The sequence below is a fragment of the Malania oleifera genome, chromosome 12 (genome assembly GCF_029873635.1).
Source record: "Malania oleifera isolate guangnan ecotype guangnan chromosome 12, ASM2987363v1, whole genome shotgun sequence".
Lineage (NCBI taxonomy): Eukaryota > Viridiplantae > Streptophyta > Magnoliopsida > Santalales > Ximeniaceae > Malania > Malania oleifera.
Window position 1 is genome coordinate 40,079,958 of NC_080428.1, and position 27,728 is coordinate 40,107,685.

Sequence of the window (27,728 nt, forward strand, 5' to 3'; positions counted from 1 at the left end):
GAGATAAAGAATAGTAAATTTAACTCTCAACTATAAAAAGTTAACAATTAGAGCTGAGGAGAAAAAAATTAAGGTTGGACACCAACCCTAGAAGAGTGGAAGACAGTAGTACGCCAAGAGAAGTCTCCTTAGGAATAATAGAATAAGCTAAGGTTGATCAAGGTCATATAGGTTTACATGCCAATTGAGGAATGTTAACCAGACACAATTGACACATCAACAAGTAATAATCCAATATCAATGCTCTTATCAAAGGAGAAGTCCCCTCCAACTCTCGGTTAGATTTCTTTCTTACCATAATCTCAAGAGAACCATCATTGAAAAGATTTGATAAGTCAATTCCCAAAAATAAAGAGTTCAAACACAAAACAGCTACCTTTTAATATTTGCATCATTAGTTAGTTGGAATGTTTTAAAGGTATTTTACGTTGTGAAAATACAATTTTTATTTTTATTTTTATTTTTTAGTTTTTCTAAATAATTATAAAACTACCACCTCATCTTTCAATATATATATATATATGAAAAAAATTTGAAAACCATCATTTATTCTCTTCTAGCTTTCATATACAAAGGTTAAAAACTTTAAAAAATAATAATAATAAATAAGATGACATTTAGTAGTTCTTTAAAATGCTGCAAATGGAAAATGAATTTTTCACAGCCTTCCTTATCCTCCTCTCTTCTCCTTCATTGCTGATCTTTGTTTTAATCCAGACCTGAACTGTTTCTTCCACCAATCATCTCATACAAGCAATTGCTTGTTAAGATTGTTTTGTGAGCCAACTCGTGACCCAAAAGCAGTGTTGGCTGCCTCCACAACATAGAAATTCGTACAAGCAATGGTAAAGGGTGCTAATAAATTTTGCCATAGAAATCCAAATGGAAAAAATGTACTCCCCTACTCAATAAAATTTTAGTCCGTTTTCTTTTTCCTTCTGTTTTCTTATCATTTTGTTCTTCATTTTCTAATTCATACTTCTCAGGACTTTGGTGTTATGCCACCCTATCCCAAATTATAAAGGAAGATGCTACCATTTTTCTAACTCTGTTTTGCATAAGGTCTAATTAATTTGCAAATGAAATGTTCAGATGCAAACGGAGTTGCTTCCCTTTCTTATCTTGATCATAGAGATCATGTAAATAATTAAAAATCAACCAACCACCCACTTTATACCCAAAAAAATTTAAAAATCAAATCCAATAGAATGGAAGTAAATTCAATACTTATTTTCTTTAAGTTTGCTGCTCAAATTTTCATTTATTTCCATTTTTACTACATTTAATTCTACAAACCAAACCAAACATTATGTAATTACAATCTTCAGCTATTCAATTGAAATTCTGTAATCAATTCAATCAATTCAATTGATTAGAGATTATCAACTTATCTAATGTTTTCCACACCATCTCCAATGGGGAGAAAATCTAAGTAGCCTATTTGATATCAGAATTGACATCAGAAAGGGAGAAGGGGAGTTGAGCATTGAAGAGAAAAACTGTTGGATAGGAGCCTTGACAAAATTAATCGCCATCCAAACTCCTAACTCATTAATGCATAAAAGGCACCAACAAAAATTAAAAATCTCACATACCTACTATCTCAAAAGAGAAACCAAAAAAAAAAAATAGAGTTTGCAGAGATTATGAGTACAACTGGTAGGAGCCAACATAATACATTTACCAAATTGGCAAGTTCGACCCTCCAGCTTTATTGCAAAACGACCAAAGGATTATCAGTAGCTCTGCAGTGTCCCTTTGTAGTTGTATTTTGTTGGCAACAAAGTCTGTAAGGAGCAATACCCACTCAGTTGCTTTGCAAAATAGTCATGCCTCTAATGCCCCACCACCCCCAAAAATAATAATAATAATAATAATAATAATAAAATGCTAATCAAATGTACGTGCACTTTAGAGCTACAGAAGGGCAATCAGTCACCCAACAACAACAATTATAACATGCCTCAAGTTCCACTAGGTGAGGTCAACTACATGAATCCTTTCCTGCCAATTCACAGGATCAAGGACATTTTCCTCAAGTAGCTTAAGAGCTATTAGATCCTTTTCTCACTATCTCATAATCAGTCATCCATTAAATAATATAAATCATCATTTTTCCCGAAAAAAATATATTTACTCTCAAATGGATATAGGTTAACAACTAAAATAACAAAAAAATGGAAAATTAAAACAAGGAGAAAGATGACGAACCTTCCTTGCGCAAGCCCGCTAACTAGTACCGTCCCACCAGGATGAAGTCATCATCATCAAGAACCTCAACATCTTTTTCTCCAACAAAATTCTCCCTCCCAATGTTCTTCACCATTTTCACAAATTCTTCCCTCTTTGCTAGAGGAAGAGGTACATAAGGCAGCCGGAAAACTGGCCTAACAAGCCCAAGTTGAGAAAGAGCAGTATTTAAGGCAATTGGGTTTGGCTCCTGAAAAAGCCAGTCAATCAGAGGCATGAGCCTCAAATTAAGGGAAGGGTTCTTCCCTCCAAACATGAGTTTTCTCATTAAACCAGGAACCAGATTGCTAGCAACTGATATCACTCCAGATGCTCCATAATCCCACCTTGCATCATGGCATTGATCATCATTTCCGCTCCAGACCACAACACCATTATCTGTATATTGCTTTATCCTGTCGTTTCCCACACATTCTTTAAGACCTGCCATGTTAGCACTGGAAGCCAGAGTGTGAATAACACGTGGGTGAATATCTTGGCTGGTCCGTGATGGTACATTGTAAATAATCGTGGGGCCCATAGAGAGCACACTCTCAAAGTGAGAAACCAAGCCTTCTAAGGATGTTTTTCCATAGTACGGATTGATATGAAGTGCAGCATGCATTCCAACAGCAAAACCCTGCTCCGTAGCATGGATCGCTTCCCTAGTCGAGTTGCTTCCAGTGTTTCCTATTACCTTTATTGATCCACCAAAACAGTTGACTGTGTGGCCAATAAGCATTATGTGTTCATCCCAGCTCATCAAGTGGCCTTCACCAGTTGTGCCACCTACAATCACACCTTCAGCACCATTTATGATCTGCAGATTCACCAAGGCATCATAAGCTTCGAGGTCAAATCTGCCATCCGGTAGGTATGGGGTTTTGATTGCTGTAATTAGCCTGAGAGACTTTATATCCTCCACACATGTCCTGCAAACTAAGAAGAGCATGAGGTAATGTTGAACCTATCGGCTCACACGGAACATTAGCATTTCTTAACACCCCACAAGCAGAGCTACACCAATGATTTCCAAACAAAGATGTCATATAATTCAAATTCACCACTTCACTGATAAAACAATTAAGATATCAATTACCATACAAAAGAAAATTTGCATATCATAAAATCCTTTAGCAAGCTATGCTGCTCAATGCACAGTTCTTCACTTGGAAAACTTTATGTTCAATGCCATATCTACATAGTTGTACCAAACAAATGGATCATTCTTCGGTGGCTCTATCTGAGAAAAGCACAATTTGAAAGGTAAATTGGAAATTTTATAAAAATGGGTTAGACACAAACTCCAAATTCAATTAATATATTGTCAATAACCCCAACCCCCTGCAAATTACTCTTCCATATTTTCATCTCAAGTATGCCCCATACATTCTTTGGGCACCCAATATTCAAAACAACAAAACAACAACAAGAAGCCTTAAGTCCCACTAAGTGGGGTCGCCTACATTAATGTTTTTCCCCCAATTAACCAGATCAAGAGTGTTTTCCTCTATTAGATTAAGGGTTATTAAATCCTTCCTCACTATCTCATTCCAAATTATTTTAGACCAACCCCTACCCCTTTTCATACCAAACACAAGAACTAACTCACTTCTCCTCACAAGTGCTCTACTAGTCCAGTGTTTCAAATGCCCAAACCATCTAAGCCGCCTCTCTCTTATCTTGTTTCAAACTAGTGCTATGCCTAAATTATTACGTATATGTTCATTTCTCACTTTATCTTTTAATGTTAAACCACTCCTCCACCTTAGCATTCGCATCTCAGCAACTTCTAATTTTTGTACATGTTATTTCTTAGTTGCCTAATATTTTGAACCATAAAGCATAGCTGGCCTTCTAGCTGCCTTATAAAACTTTCCTTTTAATTTCGAGGGTATTCTACAATCACACAACACGCTTGATACACTCCTCCATTTTACCCAACCTACTTTAATTCTATGAACTACATTTTCTTCAATTTCCCTTTCAGCATAATAGTTCCAAGATTTCTAAATCTATCAATGCTATTAATCTCTTGATTATCAAGTTTAATCTTCTCTTTATTGCTACTCCTTATATTACTGAAATTACATTTCATATATTCTATCTTATTCCTACTTATCCTGAACCCTTTAGACTCTAATGTAGCCCCAAAGTTCTAGCTTAGATTCCACTCTACTTCTACTACCATTAACCAACACGATATCATCTGCAAACAACATACACCAAGGGATCTCATTTTGGATATTTTTAGTTAGTTCATTAATTACTAAAGTAAAAAGATAAGGACTCAAAGTAGAATCTTGATGTACACCTACTATGATTAGAAAATCTTTAAATTCACCTCCTACAGTCCTAATGCTAGTCACTACTCTATCATACATATTCTTAATAACCTCCGCATATTAACTACAAACTCCTGTCTTTTCTAAGAATCACCAAATAACTTTCCTAGGTCAATAAAATTCATATGCAAGTCCCTCTTCTTTTCCATAAACCTTTCTATTAAACTTTTTAAAAGAAAAATAACTTCTGTTGTTGATCTCCCAGGCATAAAACCAAATTGATTTTCTGAAATCTTCGTTTCTAATCTTATTTTATGTTCAATTACCCTTTCCCATAATTTCATCAACTCATAATCTTAATTCCATGATAGTTATTACAGTTTTTAATATCGCCTTTGTTTTTGTACAAAGGTACTAATGTACTTTTACTCTATTATTTTGGCATTTTTTTGTGTTTTTATAATAGTGTTGAATAGATTAGTTAACCAATTAATTTATTTATCCCCTAAACATTTCCAAACTTCAATTAATATTTTATCTGATCCTATAGATTTCCCACTTCTCATCTTTTTTAATGTCTTCAAGGTCTCTAATTTTACGAATAAATCTTCTATATTTAGTCTTCTCCTCATTTGTCACTTTCAAGTTCAATCTTTCATTCTGATTTTCATTGAACAGCTTATCAAAGTATCTCCACCACCTCTCTTTTATCTCTTTTTCTCTAATTAAGACATTATAATTTTCATCCTTTATACATTTTACATCATCTAAATCTTTGAACCTTTTTATCTAGCTTTAACAAGTTTATAAATGTCTTTTATTCCTTCTTTTGTATCAAATTCAATATATAAAATATCATAAGCTCTATGTTTAGTTTCACTAATAATCTTTTTTGCATTTATTCTTACTTCTTTACATTTTTTAATATTTTCTATATTTTAACAATTGTCATATTTTATACCAATTTCTTTTTGTCTTCACAGCCTTTTGGATTGCTTGATCCCACCACCAACTTTCTTTACTACCCGAGTATCTTCCTTTGGACTCACCTAAAACCTCTTTTGCTATCCTTACAATAGAATTTGTCATTCTATTCCAAACAATATTTGCATCACCCTCATCTCCTACTATCTAATCACACTCTTCGATCATTTATCTTTAAATTTTGCTATAATATTTCCCTTTAAGTTCCACCATCTACTTCTCTTGCATTGATTTATGCTACTCCTCTTCTTCCATTTTTTTATATGTATATCTAATACTAAATCCCCGTTTGGGAGCACTTAAAAAAGTGCTTATAGCACTTATCACTTGAAATAAACACTTCTATAAAAAAGTAGCGTTTAACTTGTACTACAACAAATACTTATTACAAAAAGTGCTTTCTAAAATCACTTTTTTGAGAACCTTTTAAATGAATTTTGAGAAACAATCTAAGTAACTTTTTTATTATTTACAGGTGACATTGTTCATAGGCATGGCCAATTTTGTAAATATAAGAAAATTTAGTAGTTATTTTATAATTTTAAAAATACGTTAAAAGATAATCATATACAGTTTTATCATATATTATAATATATTAATTATTAATGATACATAATTCAAGTATAGAATGAAAAAGAAAAACCATCTATTAATTTGAAATAATATTTAAAATTAAAAATACCAATTTAATTAATAATATTATTTTAATATAAATTAATATGATAATCATATGTTATAAATAAATGATCATCATGTTATAAAATACAATTAAGAACAAGATTAGTGTTAATCAAAAAATAATATTATATTATTTTTACTTAATAAAATTATTTAAATATTAATTAAAAAAACAGTTAACATAATTATTAATTAAATTGTTAATTAAAAATTAACAATATATTATTTTACTACGCATTATAGTCTATTAATTATTAATAAAATATAATTAAATTATGGAGTTGATAAAAAGAACCATCCATAAATTTTAAAATTTTTAGTTCAGTTATTAATGCTATTTTGACATAAATTAATGTGATAATCACATGTTATAAAATATACATTAATAATAAGATTATTATTAATTAATAAATAATAATATCATATTATTTTAGTTAATAGAAAATATTTAAATTTTAAATATAAAATTAATATTATTATCATTTAAATTTAGGTACAAAAATATTATTATTTTTATTTTAAATATATTTAAAAATAAATAATACATTAGTTATTATAATTCAATTCTCGATTGAACGGGTACTATTTATTAATTTAAATTAACATTAAATAAATTAACATTTTGAATTTAATTAATAATATTATTTTTATCATAACTTAATCTGATAGTAATATATTATAAATAAACATTAATAATAAGATTATTGTTAATTAAATAATAATAATATTATATTACTTTTTAATAGAAAATATTTAAATTTTAAGCATAAATAATTAAAATAATTATTAATGAAATTGTTAATTTAAAAATATTAATATTTGTAATTTAAAATATGTTTAAAAATAATCATATAGTACCTTATAATAAAAGCATCGAAATACCACTTATTTTAAACACAACCACACACCACTCATAACTTTCAACACTTTTCCAATTTAGCACTTATTATCAACACTTATTAAACTCAGTACTTTTTTTTTGTGAAAAGTACTTCTGCATAAATGGTTCCAAAGGAACCCTAAGACTATGTTGTGCATCCAAACTTTCACCTGAAATAACTTTACAATCCTTCCAAGATAGACGATGTCCATTCTTAGTTAAGAAGAAATTTATTTGACTTTTATCATACCCACTCTTGAAGGTCATTAAATATTCCTTTTTATAAAACAAGTATTCAATATAGAAAAATCGTAAGACATAGCAATCTAAGATTATATCACCTGCCTCATTTTTATCTCCATATCCATGGCCTCCATGTATACTTTCATATCCTATATTGTCCATTCCAATGTGACCATTTAAATTGGCTCCTATGAAAGTCTTTCCAAATATTGATACCCCTTATAAAATATTATCCACATCTATCCAAAATTGTCTTTTTAAGATTTTCTGTGAGTCCTATTTGGGAAGCATACACACTAATGATCTTCACTATCTCCAAGCCTAAAGCTATCCTGATTTTAATGATCTTATCCCCTATTCTTTTAACATCTACTACATTGTCTTTTAGATCTTTGTCTACAACAATACCCACCCCGTTTTTATGTTTCTCTTTACTAGTGTACCAAGGTTTAAATCCTAATTTTTAAATTTCTCTAGCTTTCTCTCCTACCCATTTCTTCTTTTGAAGGCAGATTAAGTTAATTTTCCTCCTAGACATTATTTCCACTATTTTCATACTTTTTCTTGTAAGAGACCCTATATTCCAAGTTGCTAATCTAATCTTAATTTCTTGTACTAACTTATTTATCCTCACCCCTTTATATTGACCCGGTCTATTCCCTTGACCTAGGTGAATTTGGTAAGAAATCATGATAATAAGATCAAATAAAGTTTTAGGCTGACTGTCAGTTACCTAACACAACTCTACTCCTTTATTCGGGCTTGAGACCGGTTGTGTGAACAAAAGATTTGTGTCACACAGATGAAGTACATGCTTGCATATTTCTTTTCTTTTAATTTCTAAATCACACCCTACAACTAGTAGAAACTACACACACCATTTTTAATACAAATGCATTTTTAAAAAATACAATTTTGCGTGTAAATCAAGCTATACTACAATTAAAAAATCATGCAATAGTACTTTTTGAAAATTTTTGTATATTCCAAAACTTTCAAATGAAAATCATGAAAACATAAAATGGATATATTAAGCCTACAAATCATAAACACAAAATCTCCACAACTAACCAACTATTAGAAAATTTTCTAATAATAGTAATAAGAAAAAAAATAACAAAAGAGGAGAAGATCTCACTGGTGACTAAAACTAAAAAGCTAAAAATGAAATGACAACTACTTGAAAATTACTACATTATGTACCCTTTGCCGTAGGAAATTTTTATGCTGCTAACGAAAATCAATTGAAAAATATTTAAGCAATAAGGGATTGCAAGAATTCTTCAATCTAAATTCAAGATTCAAAATCCAAGAATATTGAAGGAACAAGATTTCTCAACCATAAAATCTTTATTGCTTCTTCATGATTTTAGGGCTGAAGAAACAAGAATCCTTGAATTTCTTTGGATCTTTGGGAGAAAATAAAGGAAAAGAAAGGAAAGATAAGGAAGTTCAGAGAGGGAATTTGTTTGGTTGGTGAGAACAAAACCAAAAAGGAAATAACAGAAAAAAGAAAATGAAAGAAAAGAAAGAGAAAATAAAATGAAAGAAAAGAAAGAGAAAAGAAAAGAAAATGAAAAGAAGAAGATGGGAGGTTGGAAGAGTTGCTGGACGAAAACTGCCAAGAGACAGCAACAGAATTCAGAAATGAGAAAAAGACTTAGGAGAGTTATGGAAGAGAATTAAAGAGAAGATGAGAAGGAGAAGAGAAATAGAGAAGAAGCAAGAGGGCAGAAGGCTGCTGGGCAGCAAAGGATTAGGCACACTATATTAAATATATCAAATGCTAATCAATCCAACATGTATTTTTCTTTAAGTGAAAAAAATAAGAAATTCATTACTCATACATGGTTACATATTGCTTTCAAATGAATTGTTTGGTGTGCCAACACTTGATAATTAGTTCTAGCATGTTTGAGCATCCTAAAGAAATGTAATAATTTACTTCTCTTTGAACACGCAAGCCCAATATCTAAAATTGAGCAATGATCAAATGTGACAATAAAATGTCACATCCATGTCAAACCGTTAAAATGTCATTGTATGTAGACTGCAGACAAGCCAAAATTGCACATTATTTTAAAACATAAAAAAGGGAAAAACATGGAAATATAAATAAATACATAACCGATGGCAGCCCAATTATTTCATTTCCAAAAATGTTGGCATGCACCATAGAGGAATGCAAACCAATCTCTAGTGTACTTCAAAATTATAATTCAAATGTTCATTCTCATATTAGCTGAGTATACTTCTTTCAGACTAATATTTTTTGATCCAAAAAAATTATATGTTCTAGATTGAGTCATAGATGCACATGAAAGTGTTGGCCTAACAAGGCTTAATCTCGTTTTAATGATAACAAATTATGGTTACTAATTGTGCTTTTTAAGTTAAATTTCAGGAATCATGTGTTTCACAAAGTAAATGGTTATACTTGGCAAAGATTACATGAAGTCTAACTTAAAGCTACAAATCATGAAGAATATGAGCGTATTGAAGTGTTGATCAAGCTTGGACAATGTTAAAGTCATACGATATGAAGACATAGGATTTAAGTTTATTTATTTTTTAGAGTCTCATGTAAATACTTCTAAACTTCAATATTGTGACTGAAGCTCTTAGGATTTAACTCTGGACTTAGAGACTTGATTTAGAATCTGGAAAATATTTTTATAAGGTCCAAAATACTTTTTAAAGTTAATCTAAACAAGTTTTGGAATAAAAAGGAGAAAAATACTAAGTTGCATAGTGTTCAGGCGACTGAGGTTTATCACTCAGGCGATTGATATGCTACTACCAATGTAAAAAGAAATCAAAACAGGGTCAGGTGACTGAACTCTCGGGATTAGGCGACTGAATTGCTACTGCTTGTTCTGGAGCGCTACTTTTAAATAGTTCAGGCAACTGACCATATGGTTCAGACAACTGAAGTCTATGTTTTAAACTTTCTAACAGCGCTGATTTCTTTCCAAAATCAAAAGATATGATTTCCAAACTAGGGGAAAACGGTAAAAATTTTTCCTACTCTATATAAAGATGATTTTTACGCATTAGGGCAACATAATACTCGTACATACACATTGAGATTCTTGCTATACTCTTGTTTCAAACCTGAAAAGCTGTTATCCGTTTTTTAATAAAAGCCCTAAACAAATTCTGATTTCGATTCTCTGAATTCTTCTCTACTATAATCAGAATCTATTTGCAATCTCTGTGAGCTTCAATTGCATGTTGTTGTTTTTGAGTATATAGTGCTTGTAAAAATTCTGCTCTATTGTGAGAGCGTTTTACTTGTACGAACAATCGACTTGCTGGTTTTTGTAATCGGACGATTCGGGGTTAGAATCGTTGCCTAGCGAGAGGGTGTTCTCGTTAGAGAGGGTTCTTCACCTTCCAACGGAGAGAGGAGGGGTCTTCACCTTCCAACGGAGAGAGGCATACTCCACCTATTGAACAGAGTGGGTAAAGGAAATCCTCACAGCAAGTTGCTTGGGGCAAGGACATAGGCGGTAAGCCGAACCTTGTAAAAAATCTGGTGTTCAATCTTCTTTCCCTATCTCTTTAAATTCTGCACTTTATAATCTGCTGTGTATGTTCTGAATTTATTGGGAAAATTTCGTTGAATGCTGAGTTCAGTTTTGGATTACTTTAAATAAGCTTATTGGATTGTTAATGGTTTGAATGGTTTATGGTTTTGGCTGAAAATTCAGGCAAGTGCTGAAACTTAAATTCAGTTTTTAATTGGCTAAGGTAAAACTTTTGTGAGCTGATTATTCAAGAATAAAAAGGTTACTTTCTTGAGATATATATATAATTAAATCTTGGTTTATGAATATAATTGTTCATTGTTGAAATTCAGGATTGATTATTGAAATTGCTTAAGGTAAAAGTTCAGATTGTATTTTTCAGTTTCGTATATATCTAGGATTGTGCATTGATATAGTACTGTCGCTGATTAGTTGATTGTGTTTGATATTTGTGAGAGATTGTGATTGGTAAACTGAGATTGCACATAATAATCTTTAAAATACCCAATTCACCCCCCTCGTCCATACTATTTATGAATAGTGTAAATCATCTTATAGACAAATATTCTTATCTTTTGAAAGTAAGACATGAAATTCCAATAAGTTAATTCTTATACCATAGTTATTCTAATCTATCAAAAGAAAGACTAAATATTTCTAAAAGAAATAGATTTTAATACTTATATATAAGTAAAAATTATATAAATAATTTTTTGAAAAAAACATTCTTATCTTTTTAAAGTAAGATTAAATATTCCTAGAAGTAAATTTCCATACCAAAAAGTAATTCAATCAAAATTAAATAAAATTACATTTAAAATGTAAAGAAATTCTGGTTTAAAAATAAAATAAAAACTTTTAGTAGGTTTTTTTTTAAAAAAAAAACTAATAGTATACACATATCTATATCTATATAATAAATTAATAAAAGCACAAATAGAATAATGAGTTTGTTAGTGGTTATTTATGTCTTTTAGTATTATTATTATTATTATTATTATTATTATTATTATTATTATTATTAAGTGTATTTGTATGTTAATTAGTGAGAGTTAGTAAGGATATTATTGTCATTAAAATGTATTTAATTACTATTATAAATAGAAGGAGAGACCTATCTTCAAGTTAGGTCATTCATTTTAATCAAATCTTAACATGGTATCAAAGCACAATCCAACCTAGACCCTATTCCCCTCGGCCGTCGCCCAAAAAACCATTCCTACGGCTGTCCTTCCCAAATCCACCTCCACCACACATTATTTCACAAAACCAACCATACACCCAAATACAGAACCCCCCAAAGCCTAACCCCACAAAACCCCATCGCTAGAGGAGCCCCCAAGCCCCCCGACGCACCTGCCAAATGCCGGTAGTGCCAACTCCACGCGCTAGAGTGTGAGTGCATTTTAAGAAACCTTTTTCTTTTCTTTTTTTCCTCTGCCATGTTATGATTCCTTCTCTAGACAATATTATCAAGCTATTGGGCCTGTTTTTTGCTCAAAAATCCAACCTTTTTTGACCAACTCTCAGTATTCTATTAATCTCTGTTTAGGGTTTGTGAAGGCTTCTCTGTGAGTTTTTTGGAGTAGTGGCAGCATTTGTATGCTCAATTGTGAGGATGTGGCAATGCTATATCCATCGGTGAGTTGTTCACCTCGTCCGTGATTGTTTCGGTGCTTCACATAGTTTGTGATTGTCCCAATTAATTTTGATTGTTCTTCTTGTTCGACATTGGTGTGATTGTTGATTTATGTGTATGGATGTAAACTATGAATCCCAAAAATTTGTTTCCAACATCGTTGTCACAAATAACAACTCAAAAGTTGGATGGAAAGAACTATGTTCAATGGTCTAAAGTTGTTTGCGTTTATTTAGCAAGATTAGGAAAATTTGACCACTTGCTCAAATCTGATTTTTTGATGAAAAGAGAAAAGACGTGTGGGTCCAACTGTTCAAGAGGATGCCTTTATTGTTTCCCTCTTATGGAATTCGATGGAAACACACATTGCAAGGATTTGTATGCATCTAGATACATGTAAGGAGATTTGGGATTATGTCAAACTTCTATACACTAGTAACATTACATGTACAGATGATTTATCCAGGAGTACTTTCAAATACAAGGAGATAGGACTTAGGAGTATTGCCGATTATTTTGGAGCGTGCAACGTATAATTTCCAACGTTTGTGAGATGCAGAAGCAGAGGGAAAAAATGACAGTTCTTCGTGTTCTAGCAAGCTTGAGACCCGAGTTTGAGGCAATCTGGTCCCAGATACATAGTAGTGTCGAGCTACCATCATTTGCCAATGTTTATTCTCGTTTCCTTCATGCTTCCCTTAGCACGCAATCTCCTGCTCTTGCATCTGGCTCTGAGAGGACAGCCTTTGCTACACAGGGTGATTCTAGTTCTCTACCAAACAACCGCAAAACTTATTGAGGTGGTTCGAGTGGTCGTAGTGGTAGAGGTGAACGAGGTAGAGGTACTCCTCACAAGTGCACTCATTGTGGATGGAGTAATCATACTATTGAGCAGTGTTGGGATCTTCACGGTAGACCTTCATGTTTTTCCAATACAGCCACCATTGACTTCATAGCATTGGGAGCAACTAATGTAGCCACCACCGACACCTCACCTTTGAGGCCAAGTGTGTGGCAACATATTGTATCCATGTCAGAGGAAGAGTATTCCAAGTTCAAGCAGTATCCAGCATCAATGCGTCACAACGGGCTTCTCTTCCCATTGCATCTCTTGCCCAAACAGGTAATCCCACAGTATGTTTGGCCTCCAGTACTTGTCCTAGTCCTTGGGTCATAAACTCCACTGCAACTAATCATATCACTGGTATACCTAGCTTCTTCTCCACTCTTCAATATCCTGCAAATTCACCTTGTATTACTCTTACTAATGGATCCATTACTGCAGTCAAGGGAATTGGGACTATAAATCCCACTTCTTCTATTTCTCCTCCTTCCGTTTTACATATTCCCAAATTTCCTTTCAATCTTGTGTCGTTAGAAAAATTACTAAATCCATTAATTGTTCAATGATATTCTTCTCTGATTTTTGTGGTTATTCAGGATTTGAAGACGAGGAAGACGATTAGGGAAGTGCGTGAAGCTGGTGGACTCTTATCACTTTGAGTCGCTATCTCCTTTTACTGCGTGCATTGCCTGCTGCCACACCTTTCAAAATGCATTGTCGCTTTGGTCATCCTTTATTGGAAAAGTTAAAATGTCTTGTTCCTAGTTTGAGTTTTGTGTCTAGTCTCAATTATGAGTCTTGTTAGTTTGGAAAGCACCATTGTGTTCCTTTTGCTTCCCAAGTCAATAAACGGGTTGCAAGGCCTTCTATGTTTGTTCATTGTGATGTTTGGGGTACTAGTAGGGTTGTGTCCAAGTTGGGTTTCTAGCACTTTGTAACCTTTGTGGAGGATTGTTCAAGAATGAATTGGTTGTATTTACTAAAAGATCATTATGAGTTATTTCATGTATTTTGTGCCTTGTTATGAAATAAAGACTCAATTTGGTTTGCCAGTTCGAATACTTCAAAGTGATAATGCTAAAAAGTATTTCAGTGCACAATTCACTACTCAATTTGGTATTGTTCATCAATCATCCTATGTCCACACTCAACAAAATGGGGTTGTAGAGATGAAAAATAATTTTTTTTTTTAAATCACTTGCACCTTACTTCATCAAATGCATGTACCAAAAGTAGTTTGGAGTGACGTTGTACGTACTACTTGTTATCTTATCAACAGAATGTCATCCTCTATTTTTAGTGGAAAAATTCCCTACTCCATTCTCTTTCCTAATCCACCTTTATTTTCTCTCCCTCCTCGTATATTTAGGTGTGTCCTTTGTTCATCAACTAACTTTTGGGGTAGATAAGTTGGATCCTTGTGCTATAAAATGTGTCTTTCTGGGCTACTCATATACTCAAAGGGGATATCATTGTTATAGTCTTGTACTACATCGTTTTTTCCAATGTTACCTTCTTTGAGTCTACCCCTTACTACACGTAGTCAATGAGTGCTTATGAGCTCAATGAGTCTCTTCCTTTCCCTAATCTTCCAGATTCTATTTTGTTGTCCTTGCCCAACCAACCATCTGAGCCTCCATGTAGCTCGAGTCCTTCTCATCATCTTGATCATCCTAATTTGCTGGTGTATTCACGACAGTGGATCCAAGGAAGAGAGTCCCCTCTAGCTTCTACTCCTAAGCCTTTGGCTTCCTTGTTTGACGATCATACTCCCTATGATGTTGATCCTCTTATAGTTGTTCGAAAAGGTAAACGCACATGTACTCAACATTCTATTTCCAACTACATTCGTTACGACTCCTTATCACCCTTATATTATTGTTTTGTTACTACACTATCATCTACTACACTTCCTAAATTTGTTTCAGAAGCCTTAGCCCATTCTAGGTGAAGGCATGCTATGGTTGAAGAGATGAATGTTTTACATGACAATGGTACTTGAGACTTGATACCTCTTTCTCCTGACAAGTCTATGGTTGGTTGTCGCTAGGTTTACACTGTGAAGGTCAACCCTGATGGTTTTGTGGCTCATCTAAAGGCCCATCTTGTTGCTAAGGGATACACTTAGGTGTATGGTCTGGATTATTCTAATACTTTTCACCGGTTGCCAAACTTACATCAATATGTCTATTCATCTCCTTGGCTACTACTTGTCACTAGCCTCTGCATCAGTTAGATGTGAAGAATGCCTTCTTGCATGAGGACCTTGAGGAGGAGGTTTATATGGAGCAACCACCTGGGTTTGTTGTTTAAGGGGGGCCAGGCTTAATGTGTTGGCTCAAGAAGGCTCTATATGGTTTAAAATAGTCTCCCAAAGCATGGTTTGGTTGTTTCAGTGATGTAGTACTTGAGTTTGGTCTTTGATAGTGTGTCGTGGATCATTCTATGTTTATTGTCACTTCATCAAGTAGGATCCATCTTATTATTTATGTGGATGATATTGTTATTACAAGTGATGATAAAGGTATTTAGAGTCTCAAACTTTTTCTACAGACTAAGTTTCTGACAAAATATTTGGACCGTTGAAATACTTCTTGGGTATAGAAGTATCTAAATATCGTATAGAACTATTCTGTCACAAAGGAAGTATGTTCTTGATTTATTAGATAAAACTGGATTGTTGGGATAAAAACCAATTGATACACCCATGGATCCTAGCAGCAAATTAGAGCTGGATTTGCTACCTAATCCTAGACAATACTAAAAACTTGTCAGAAAGTTAAATTATCTTATAGTCACTTGGCCGAATATACCTTTAACAAGTGTTGTGAGTCAATTTCTAGATTCTCTGAGGACAAGACATGGGACACAGTAATTTGCATTTTGAGATATCTTAAAGGTGCACTAGGGAGAGGTCTTTTATATCATGATCAAGTTCATACTTATATCCATGGATATACAAATGCAGATTGGGTTGGGTCACGTTCTGACCGAAGATTCACAACCGAGTACTATATCTTGGTTGATGGTAATTTGATTTCTTGGAAGAGTAAGAAACAAACTGTGGTGGCTAGGTCAAGTGTTGAATCAGAATACAAAGCTATGGTTCACAATGCTTGTAAACTTGTTTGATTGAAGAATATGTTGAAAGAATTGGGTATTTCTCATTCTCAGCCTATCAAGTTTATGTGTGACAATCAAGTTGCTCTTCATATTGCCTCCAACCCGGTCTTTCATGAACGAATGAAGCACAATCGAAGTTGATTGTCACTTTTTTCGAGAGAAACTTGTGCAGGAGCTCATTACTACCGCTTATGTGAAGTCAAATATGCAGCTTGCTGATTTGTTTATGAAAGCATTGGGGGTGCTCGTGTTAAATTTATTTGTAAGAAGTTAGGAAAATACGACATTTATGCTCAAGCTTGAGGGAGAGTGTTAGAGGTTATTTACGTCTTTTAGTATTATTATTATTAAGTGTGTTAGTATGTTAATTAGTGAGACTTAGTAAGGGTATTATTGTCATTAGAATGCATTTAATATGTATTATAAATAGAGGGAGAGACCTATATTCAAGTTAGGTCATTCATTTTAATCAAATCTTAACAGAATTTATCAAAAAAAAAAAAAACTTAAGAGTTTAAAAATAAGATAATATTTCTAAAAGAAAGTAAATTTAACCAAAATTAGGTAAAATTGTATTTATAAAATATATTTTGGATAAGATAAATGATTAAACACTAAAAAAAAACTTTAGTTGATTAAAAAACAAACTAAACAAGCAATATGCATACGAATAGTGTAAATCATTATGTAGGATAAATATTATTATTTTTAAAAATAAGACAAAGCATTACTTTAAAAAAATAGTCAAAAAATTTTATTTTAAATAGTATAAGTAAAAATTCATTCAATTAAAAAAATAAAATAAATATAATGAAATTGTAAATACTAAACAAAGATATCTCTCAAAATAAAATAAGTAGATTCTTTCGATGTCATCGAAATTTATTTTGAAGCATATAACTAACATCATTTAAATAAACAATAATATAACTTCTGAAAATTAAATTTTAAAAAAAATTGTTGACCTAGAAGTATGCTCAAATAATTTATTTAAAATTTAGAAAAAAACTCATTAATTGATCATTAAGTAAACAAAAAAAATTATTATTTTTATAATATTTTAGGTAGCAAATTACAATTTAGAAATTGCAATAAACTTATTAATATTTTCGTTGAAAGAAGTCATATATTAAGATTTTTTATAAAATCAAAAAATAATAGTAATTAATGTTATATCATATCTTACATTTAAAAAAAATTTCTTGTCCCTAATCTATGTGGAAATAATATCTCATGTTAATTTGTATTTTATAATTCTAAATAAAATACAAAATTTTACAAATAACTTTGAATATTCATACTTTAATATTTATAAACTAAATTATGAGTATATATTATTAAAATTTTGTAAAAAGCATATTTCTAAACTTTATTAAGAATCACAAAAATATTATTTATATAATATTATTCACATGTAATCATGTGCAATGCACGTGACACATTTACTAGTACAAATAAATGTTCTGTTGATATTCAAAAGCCAAATCGAATTAGAACTGCTGTTTGTCCTACAAGATAGCATAAAAATTGAAGTTCTCAACAATAAAAACCTATCCCTATGGCTTACCTGTTTTTAACCTCAAAACTACGCATTGGGAGATGAGAATTTGGGATTACTGCTGCCTGTGGAAATCTCAACTTCACATTTCTCCTGCTTAGGAAAGTTAGAATTGATTTCAGTATGGCCATTCAGCAAAATAAAAAGCCATTGTTGTAAATAAAAATGGTATTTTTTTGTTTTATACTTGCCATCTTTAAGCTGGTCTCTGCCACATTTCAGCTAAAAGGAAAAGAAAATAAAAAATTTAGGAGCTAGTTCAAACAATTTCTATTTATGCAAAGGCAAAACAAATCAATAAGTAAAAGGGAGAGGGAAATACTAGCATGCACAAATCTCCCACGAATACATCAATGTTGCAATATATTTCTATTCGAATTCGTCTAAACAAATACAAAATAAAAATATTTAAAATGGAAAATAAACAGCATTGGATGGTATCATTGGAGATGTTAGTAGGAGACAATGAGCTGTATTTTTAACTTGTTTGCTAAAAATATTTAAAAGGACAAACTTAGTCTTAAACATGCTTTAAACATGCATTGCCATGTTTACATGGACACATGGCATGCGTGTTTTTGGGGGTGGGGAGGAATTACATTGGCATTTTAGGAGGAAGTGGCCAAATATTTAGTATCTTCACAACAAATAGAGGAGATAGTCAATAGTGTCATAACTATGTGCATGTGGGAATTGAAATTGCAAGTCCTATAATGGGATTTTAGAAAAGGTAATTGAACAAAAAATAAGGCTAGATTTGAGGATAAAAGAAAATCAATTTGGTTTTATCGATTATATAAAATGACAAACACTATATTGAGGATCGACTAAAATTATCAATTGAAAAGTTTAGAAAAAAGAGAAGGGATTTGATAAAAAAAAATTTATCAATTTAGAAAAGGCTTAATAATAAAGTGCCTATGGAAGTCTTGTGCTGGGTTCTAGAAAAAAAAAAGGGGCAAGCAGAAGGTATGCAGGGTCCATGAAGGATGTGTGAAATGGGATGATAACTAAACCTAGGGCCACAGACAGAAAACTACATCAAGGGTCTGCTAGAATCCTTTTATCTATTCTCAATTTATTTATAAGAAAACAGGCCTTATTATAAAAGGCCTAAATCAGTAAACATGCTCACACATCCATAAAATTCTGCACTTGACTAACATCCAACTGACTCAATGGCCAATGTACCCAAAAAAAAAAAAAAAACAAAACAAAGACAACCTAATCTTCCCATACAATATTCATTTGAGTCCCAGTTTTTTACAATTTTTCAAGGCTACAAGATAAATAAACAAAACAAACAGAAGCATTTTTTGCACACGCAGAACAGACAAACGAACCATAGGACTTATAATTTTTCTACCCACTTGATGCAAAGCAAAGCACAAACATAGATCTAGGTTGCCTAGAAGATTGGACACACCAAGGCCCACACATTTTGATGGTTTTTCCTCCTTTTTACTCTGAGGGAGTTGGGGGGCAAACGGGCACAATAATAGATCAAAAGATGGGTTTTTTTGTATAAATATAATGTAATATATATGTGCCATGAAAAAATATATATATGTAGAAAAAGAAGATAAGAAGACATACAAGCCATCAGCATCAACCCTAGCCTCTTCTAAACCAAACATACATCAAAGTTCATATATTTAAAAAAAAAAAAAAAGGAAAAGCATCACCATACCTAAAGAGAAAAATGAAGATAGAGAAGAACTATTAAAGAGAACAGTTCTTAAAAACATATCAGAAGTAAGAACTAAGCAGAAAACAAACCCTCTTCTGAAAACACCAGGACTGGTTACCAGGAAAGAATGCAAAACAGAAAAACTATAACAGCATTAGGGAAACTCAGCATGTAAAAATACACCTTTAGCCTCTCTGGTCAACCCATTTCAGCAAGCACTATTACAGCATTCTCGCACAAAACGCTCTTCCCTGCCACAATTGTAGTAGCCTCTGTCACCACTTCCGCTGCCACCGTACCTTCCTCCGCCTCCACCTCTGCTGTACCTTCCTCCACCTCTGCCTCTGCATCCATAACTGCAGTCCTTCCCCATGTGCCCTATATCCCCATAGCTAAAACACGCCCCACTGCTGCTGCCGCCACCATACCCACCGCCATATCCGACTCTTCCACACCCCTTTATTTTTAATTTTTAAAATTTAATTAAAATTTTCTGTCCATCTAATGTTCATTTTTCCCCCCACTATGAATTATTACAAGTTGTTTCCAGGAAAATATAGTTATGAAAATAAAAAAAATTATTGATATTTTTTATAAAAAAAAAAAAAGTGGTGTTTTTATTAATATTTAAAATGTGTAGAGATATCTTGGGATGTTAAAAAATTGACCTCAAAGAAAGAGTTATAATTATGGATTAGTTTTATGAAATATTTGTGCTAGTTATAAATAGTGGTGAATTAGTTAAAGTACACCTGATTTATTTTTCCTATATTTCATTAGTTTCACTACTGATCCAATATCTATGCACATATAAATCAAAGGGGTTTCCCCACTTTGGTATCCAGTTTTCCTTTCCTAAAATATCATTAAAAAATATATATTAGAACTAACAAATAAAAATATTTTAGGTAACACATAATTAGAACTAAAATGTAAATATGTTTTAATTAACTCATACTATTCTTTGTATAGTGTCTATTTTCAATATTCTAAAATATTATAAATTTGTTAAATTTCAATCACAATCTACTGCACCATTTCGTCCAACAACTTACAATAACTAATATTGGTGATAGTTTATCAATGTTTTTATTTTATAGGAAAAAAATTTTCATTAGATAGAGAATGTACAATCAAGAGAGATGTCATCTCCTTAATGAAATCTGGGAATCCCCAGAAAAAAACATAAAAAGAAAAACACAAAATGTAAAAGACAGCAAAAGAAAATCAGCACACCCTAAAGAGACTGCCAATCACGCTGAACATCTGAAATACACATCCCCTTGAAATTTCCATTGCCCACACACCATAAAGAAGCCGTAAAATGAAACTTTTCCCACACCAACCAGTACAGTAACTTTCTTCCCTGATAATATACACAAGTTATGCTCTTCCCACAAGGCCCAGAACACTACAAATAACTCACAATCCCATAATGCAATTCCTTCCTTCTTCCTACCAAACCCCACAAAAGAAATTGCCAAGAACTCCTCCACTGTTCTATGACAATCCCAGCTTTCTCCAAAATAATTGAATAGCTTGTTCCAAACCTTCCACACAAAATCACAATGCAAAGCAGATTCTAAACAATCAAAACAAAGCATACATGTATCAGGAGAGAGAGCATTTAAAGGTCTCCTAATTTGCTACAACTCATTAGTATTTATCCTATTAAGCACAACCAACCAAAGAAACGCTTTGATTTTAGGGAGGATTTTGACCCTCCAAATAACTCTGTAGAGTGGAAAGGAGAAATCGGTACCAATCAAGAATTCATAGAAAGATTTACAAGGATAAACACTTGAAGAATCCAACAACCAAGATCAACCATCATCTCGGAAGGTGCCCTATAATTATTCAGCATAACCAACAAATAAGATAACTCAATAGTTTCCCTATCATTCAAGGATTTCCTAAAGTGAAAGTTCCAACAAGGTAAAGGACCACCCAGGTCTATACTAAAAGAAGAAACGGGACCATTTCTCCTCGAGCTCAAGAGAAATGAGCGAGGAAAAGAGGTGGATAAAACAACATTCCCCATCCAAAGATCCTTTCAAAAACGGATATTACGCCCTTACCCAAAACAAATTTGGTATGTGGAATAAAGAAAGGGCAAATCTGGGAAATAGCTTTCCACAGGCTTTCCGAAGAACATCTAGAACCGAAATTAGTATCCCCCTCATTCCCATCAAGTCCAAATTTACTTTTTATAACTTTATGCCACAAGGAAGAAACCTCTAGTGGGAACCGCCGTAGTCATTTAGCCAAAAGAATCATGTTCTTAGACACCAAAATTCCAAGACCCAAACCACCTTCCCTCTTAGTCCTACAAAATTCCATACCCCTGATCAAAGAAAATCTCTCATAATTCTCTTAATCTTACTAGTGATTCCCATTGGAATTTTTAAAATAATAAGAAAATACAATATAACACTAGAAATACAAGCCCAAATAAAAGACAAAAATAAAATAAAATATATAATTATATAAAAATAAATGAAAATCATATTACACGGGCATTGCGAGTATCAAATTTCAGTTCATACAAAAATTTATATAAATGAAAAATGGACACCATAGTAGGCGAATCCCCGTGTGTGTGTGTGTGCGTGTGCATAGTCATTAGACACATGCAATGCATAAGTAACATGCGTCGTCGGTCACATGCAATGCATGAGTAATCTCTATCCATTGAATTTGCTCATAAAAGTAATTATATTTTTTTATCTTGTCCATCTTTATAATTTAACTAAAATTTTTCTATGTCAAATAGATTACATGTGTAAGTTGACATTCTATAAGTGTGTGTGGGCTTTGTCCCTCTTTACTAAGCCAATAAAAAAAATGTCCATGCTTTATGGCTCATCCTCAAATCAAATCATGGCTTTGTACCTCATGGCAAAACTATTCCAATACAAAGAAAATAAACATTAAAAAATAAAATCATAACCAAAGCAAAATGTCCAACAACGGTTCCACCTCAAACTCAACAAAAAATTAAAATAGGGAAAAAAAAATGTTTTGAGCAAAAATGAACACTTCGTAAGGAATTTCCAAAACAGTTCATAAAAAAAAAAAAACAAAACTTTTATTAAAAAACTAAATAAATTAATTAACAAAAGCAAACAACACATGCCTCTTAAAAAAAGCAAATGTGCAAAGAAAAAACAACAAACTCTTAACAAGACTTTTTTATCATGTATCAGCCTCAAGTCGGTGCTTCTTAGTTAGAACATTGATAGAAAACTGCTCCAATCAAGACAAATCTTGAAAGGATTGGATGGCAGCAATCATGTAACTTTTCTGTTTGTAGTACCTTTTTGCTATATTGAGGACATCTTGTCCTCTTACATTGTACATTTTTTTTTTATTCTTAATGCAATTTTCTCTTATCAAAAAAAAAGAATCCAGACAAATCTCGCTTCAATCATGATATAAGTTCATTCCCATCATTATAAACCCTAAATTACTTCTATTAGGCACATGCCCAAATATTTGTACATTTGCACCTTTTTAGGCATTGTTTTTGTGAAAATACATTTTCTGCAATTATGTTAGCATCCCACATTTTTTTTTTTAAAACAATACATGTTAATTTGTGCTTATAGTGTAATACATAGTTTCTCAAATTCTTGTATAATTTAAAAGATGCTTCCAACACCCTTCTAACCTTAGACTCTTCTACGCCTCCCTTTTTCCTTCACTGACACTCACAATGGGTTCCCGCCTTTGTAACCGTGAAATTAAGAAACACAGACATAGACGCAGGACACAGACATGATTAGACACAGAAAGCAGAAAATCAGTAATGCAAATACTTTACAGGAACACTGCAGGAAGCTCACATTTAAAAGTCCAAAGCATATTCCAAAAAAAAAATTGTAATAAGCTGACAAGTGTGACAAATAGTGAAAACTCCGATTGCTCTCTATGATAGAATCTTTAAGTCAAAACAAATACAAATGGTGATCAAGAATGCAGGATAGAGGGTAATCAATGATTTCAGTTGATTAATGATGGGGTTAAAATTTTTATTTAAAGCTAAGAGGAAAATAACCAATATAACTAGAAATGAGGATGGATCATATTGTCTGTCTAAATCACCAGAAACAAAATTTTCATCTGAGGTGTTGAATAATTGTGAATTCTCATAGTTTGTATGTCAAATTGATTCATTCTTGTCAGGGCCTTTGGAGAGCCTCAGCCCTTGCATTTCATATTTGAGAGTGACGGGAGGTCCTGTTTGCCTGAATTTGTTATGGAATGCAAGAGGAAAATTCTTATGCTTAGAAAGAATCAGGAGACTGGATAGTGTCAATCAATACACGTCTGAAGGTGAGATTGCGCATCAACATGGTTGGCTTTCAAAAAAAGGTGCTGTGTGTGTGGTTCGACTGAGGAGAATTTTTATACCAGATTCAAAAATTTAAAAAGATAGAAGAAGTGTATTCAGTAGGTTATCAAAGGACATAACCTTTGCAGAATTGCTCTAGCAGCCGGAAAAGAAAGTTTGAAATTTTCCAACAAGGAGGAGTTGCAACATTGTAGGGATCAGGACTTCGGAGAAACAACAGCAGACATTTCAGCAGGCATATCCTATGGATTTCATTGCACTGTAAACTGAGCCCTGGGATGAGCTGTTGTGGAGATCAAAGAGACAGTCATATGGGTTTAAAGGGTTCAATACGAGTTGGGCACAGGGAATAGGTCTTGATTGGAACATGAATACTTGTTTTGAGTCGGTTTGGTTGGGGAGAACCTGTGATACGAGAAGAGAAAAGAAATGGATTTCTCTCCACTTCTCTTGTTTGGTTAACATGAGTTGGATAGCTGAAATGACGTGGACAGAAACAGAGGGGAAAAAGTGAATAAGTTCTCTGCCAAATTAGAGAGAAATAAAGAGAAAATGTGAGAAAAAACAAAAACATACTTAAACAACACTAAAAGTATCCCTGAGGGAGGCATTCTTGTAAAAGAAAGTTGACATTTATTCTCTTTCCCTGTATCTCTTACTCTCACTTTTATAAAACCAAGCAATGAGGAGAAACTAATTTCTTTTCTCTTCTCCTCTTCTCTATTACATGTTTATTTTCTTCTCTCCATTTCTCTCCAACCAAACAAAAAAATAGCTAATATAGGAAATACGTAGTTATACTCCTGAAATGAAACTTGACCCGAACTTTAGGTCATTTCATCCTTATTTTCATTAAATTTGAGAGAGAGAGAGAGAGAGAGAGAGAGAGAGAGAGAGAGAGAGAGAGAGATTATTTTCATTTTTCATTACCGAGTCCCAAAAAAATTTTTAAAAAAAAAAATGGACATGTTTGGAGATTCATTTCCAAAAATGTTTTAGAAAGGATTTTGAAAAAAGTCAAATTCAGAATAAGATTTTAGCATTTTACTCTTCACATTTTTTATTTAAGAAACAAACAAAATTCACAAAAAATTTTTGCACATTTTAAATTTCCAACTGTTCTTTTAAGTTTTAAAAAAAACAATTAAAATAAGTTTTTCAAATGCAACCAAATACAGCATAATTCTAACAAATCTTGACCAAATTCAGGAGAAACAAAAATAGAACTTGTACACACATAACAGTATAACAAAATTAAAACCAAGTCATACAAGTAACTATAAAGTCAATACATTACTATAAGAAAAAATGTCTACAAATAAATAATAGATTAAGGAGAGGAATCAGATTAACCTCCTGTAATTATTAACTCCATAATGATGAGGAAGCTGATAAGCAGAGTCTCTCAAGCAGAGACTATAGCACTTAAGCATAGACATTTGCTGAAGCAGGCTGATATTGATATGTCCGACCCAAGTGAAGGGAGAGTGATTATTGCCTCTCTGTTGCTACAGAGAATGCAGCAAATGAAAGCTGCTAGTAGATAATAATCATTGGGGTACAGATCGTCGTAATAGTGAAGCTTGTGATGGAGATGTTGTGATCACAGGGGAGGAGATGGTTGTCAGTGCTCCAGTTGGCACAGCAGTTCATCTCAACTGATTACAGTGAAAAAGAGAACAAGACTCTAAACAGAGACGAGGGCCTGGTAAGCAAAGTTGATTGTGTTACTTGAACAGTGAAATGAAAATTTTAAAAACAAGCACCTAAACAATGAAAGGAAAATTTTAATACAGCTTTCATATCCAATAGTTTTGAAGAAAATGATGCTGACAAATGCATATATACTAGGTTCTGGAGTTATTTATTATACATTGATTATATGATAATAATAGGAATAATGTGGATGCTGCAAACGCAACTAAAAATTTACTAGCATCTATTTTTGGTATGAAAGACCTGCGCAAGACCAATATTATCTAGGAATAAAGATCTTGGGAAAAAGAAGGATTTGCGCTTTCATAATCCCATTATATTGAAAAGCTATTTAGATGTAAGCCTTTGAGAACACCATTTGACTCCAACATACAATCAAAGAAGAACAAAGGTGACAGCATATCGCAAAAGAAGTATGCCATAACCATTGACAGTTCAAATTATTTCATGAATGGTACTCACTCAGATATCCAACATGTAGCAAACATGATAAAATCAAAACAATTTATGCCATCACAAAAATTCAATTACCCACATTCACTAATGTCTAAATAATTAATTCAGATTGAAAAAAATAATTAATAATAACTCAAACAGGTGGATTGAAAGCCAATACTATAATCATAACCCGAATACATTGTCATATCCTCAACATAATCAGAGAACTCAGCACATTTTTAATCTTTTGCCTCAACAGTGAATATTCAACGGATCATAATTCATTAGCACTGAGAATATTAAAACAGCCATCATAGCATGTATACAATAAATGATAATACAGAAAAAAGGCAATGATTCCCCTTTTTTTCTTTGGTGAGTGTGTGTGTGTTGGGGGGGGGGGGGGGGGGATTGTTTTACCCAATTCAGGATTCTATTTTTAAGATTTTGGGAAAATAAAAAATGAGGTTAAATTCCACACCCAACCAACTAATCAAAATTAGAGAAGCCAAAAGCAGACTAGGTCCTCAAGAAAAGCCACCCAACAGCTAAAAATTGTCTTCTAATATTATTGGAATAGGCAAAACACAAGTCAATCAAAACATTCCCGTCAAATGTTCTTAAATGTTAAGCTATCCCGGAAAAGCCAACAATCAGGTGGGAATGACTACAGGTTGAAAGTAGATCAAATGTTTAGCGCTACAAACTTCAATTTTGATTTTAGAGCAAAATGAGTTTCCAACTACAAGTCAACATCCAAATAAAGGATACAATGGCAATGTGAAATCACATATTCTTAAAAAAGGATATGTCGAGAATACGGCAATTTTTCAGGTCATATGAACCCATCTACGTCCAAGCTAAACGGCTAAACCTGATATTTGACATAAGAGCAGTGCTAGCAGGACTGACTGATAAATAAAATTGATTATGTTACGCGGACTACAACATTACAAAGAATCGTCAACTCAGACAAAAGAATGGAAAGAAAAATCAATAGAAGAAGATGATCTCACCGACAATAGAAGAAGATGAAGGGGTACGGTGTATCTAATCAGAAATCTCGCCACAGAAATGCAGAAGAAGATACAGAATTTGAAGAGAGAAAAGAACAGGAGACTCGCAATGACTAACGAGTAAGGAGTCCGGTGCCTTGACGGGACACGTATACTCCTCCTCAATGTGTTTCTTCCTTGTGGCTCCAAGTTCTCCCCCACTTGTTATAGGGTGAGAGCATAACTTCCATTTTATAGATCAACTTGTAAAAACGCTCCTTAATTTGATAAAAATATACCCCACCCTTAAAATTGTACCTTTGAAGACAATTTGTGAAATAAATGTCCAAGAGAAGGTAAAATCTCCCTTCAAACTCTAAACCTTCTACTCATTCACTATATTGCTCAATTAAATGAAAATTGACCCAAATACCTGGCTAAATTTGTCCTGGGCAAAATAAGGTATCAACATCGACTTCAACATAGCAAACCCACAAATAATAATATAGGTTCAAACTCACTAGAAACGCCAAACATGCCAT

At 32.7% G+C, this 27,728-nt stretch overlaps 1 protein-coding gene across 6 annotated transcripts; it reads right to left on the minus strand.

Moving 5' to 3' along the window:
- Window positions 1-1,453: 1,453 nt before the first annotated feature.
- LOC131144251 (4-hydroxy-tetrahydrodipicolinate synthase, chloroplastic) lies at window positions 1,454-27,728 on the minus strand. Of its 6 annotated transcripts, none has more exons than XM_058092781.1 (5): window positions 27,208-27,728; window positions 25,391-25,742; window positions 18,003-18,086; window positions 2,212-3,161; window positions 1,454-1,787 (listed from the first exon to the last, which is right to left on the minus strand). In XM_058092781.1, the coding sequence occupies exons 2-4, from the start codon at window positions 25,474-25,476 to the stop codon at window positions 2,234-2,236; spliced, it is 1,098 nt and encodes a 365-aa protein (XP_057948764.1). In that variant the 5' UTR covers window positions 25,477-25,742; window positions 27,208-27,728; the 3' UTR covers window positions 1,454-1,787; window positions 2,212-2,233. The 6 variants fall into 6 exon arrangements, with proteins under 6 accessions (XP_057948764.1, XP_057948762.1, XP_057948767.1 ...); XM_058092779.1 differs by having other exon boundaries at window positions 18,003-18,089; window positions 27,208-27,426; XM_058092784.1 differs by lacking the exon at window positions 25,391-25,742 and adding an exon at window positions 18,185-18,215 and having other exon boundaries at window positions 27,208-27,425.

Excerpts from the sequence above, each read along its gene's own strand:
- LOC131144251 (XM_058092779.1), bottom strand. The coding sequence starts at position 25,476 with ATGTCTATGCTTAAGTGCTATAGTCTCTGCTTGAGAGACTCTGCTTAT. Across the intron at positions 18,090-25,390 it reads GGAGTTAATAATTACAGGAG|CAGGAGAAATGTGAAGTTGA; the intron begins GTTAATCTGATT and ends AACTTTCCTAAG. Across the intron at positions 3,162-18,002 it reads AGTTTTGAGGTTAAAAACAG|GACATGTGTGGAGGATATAA; the intron begins GTAAGCCATAGG and ends CTTAGTTTGCAG.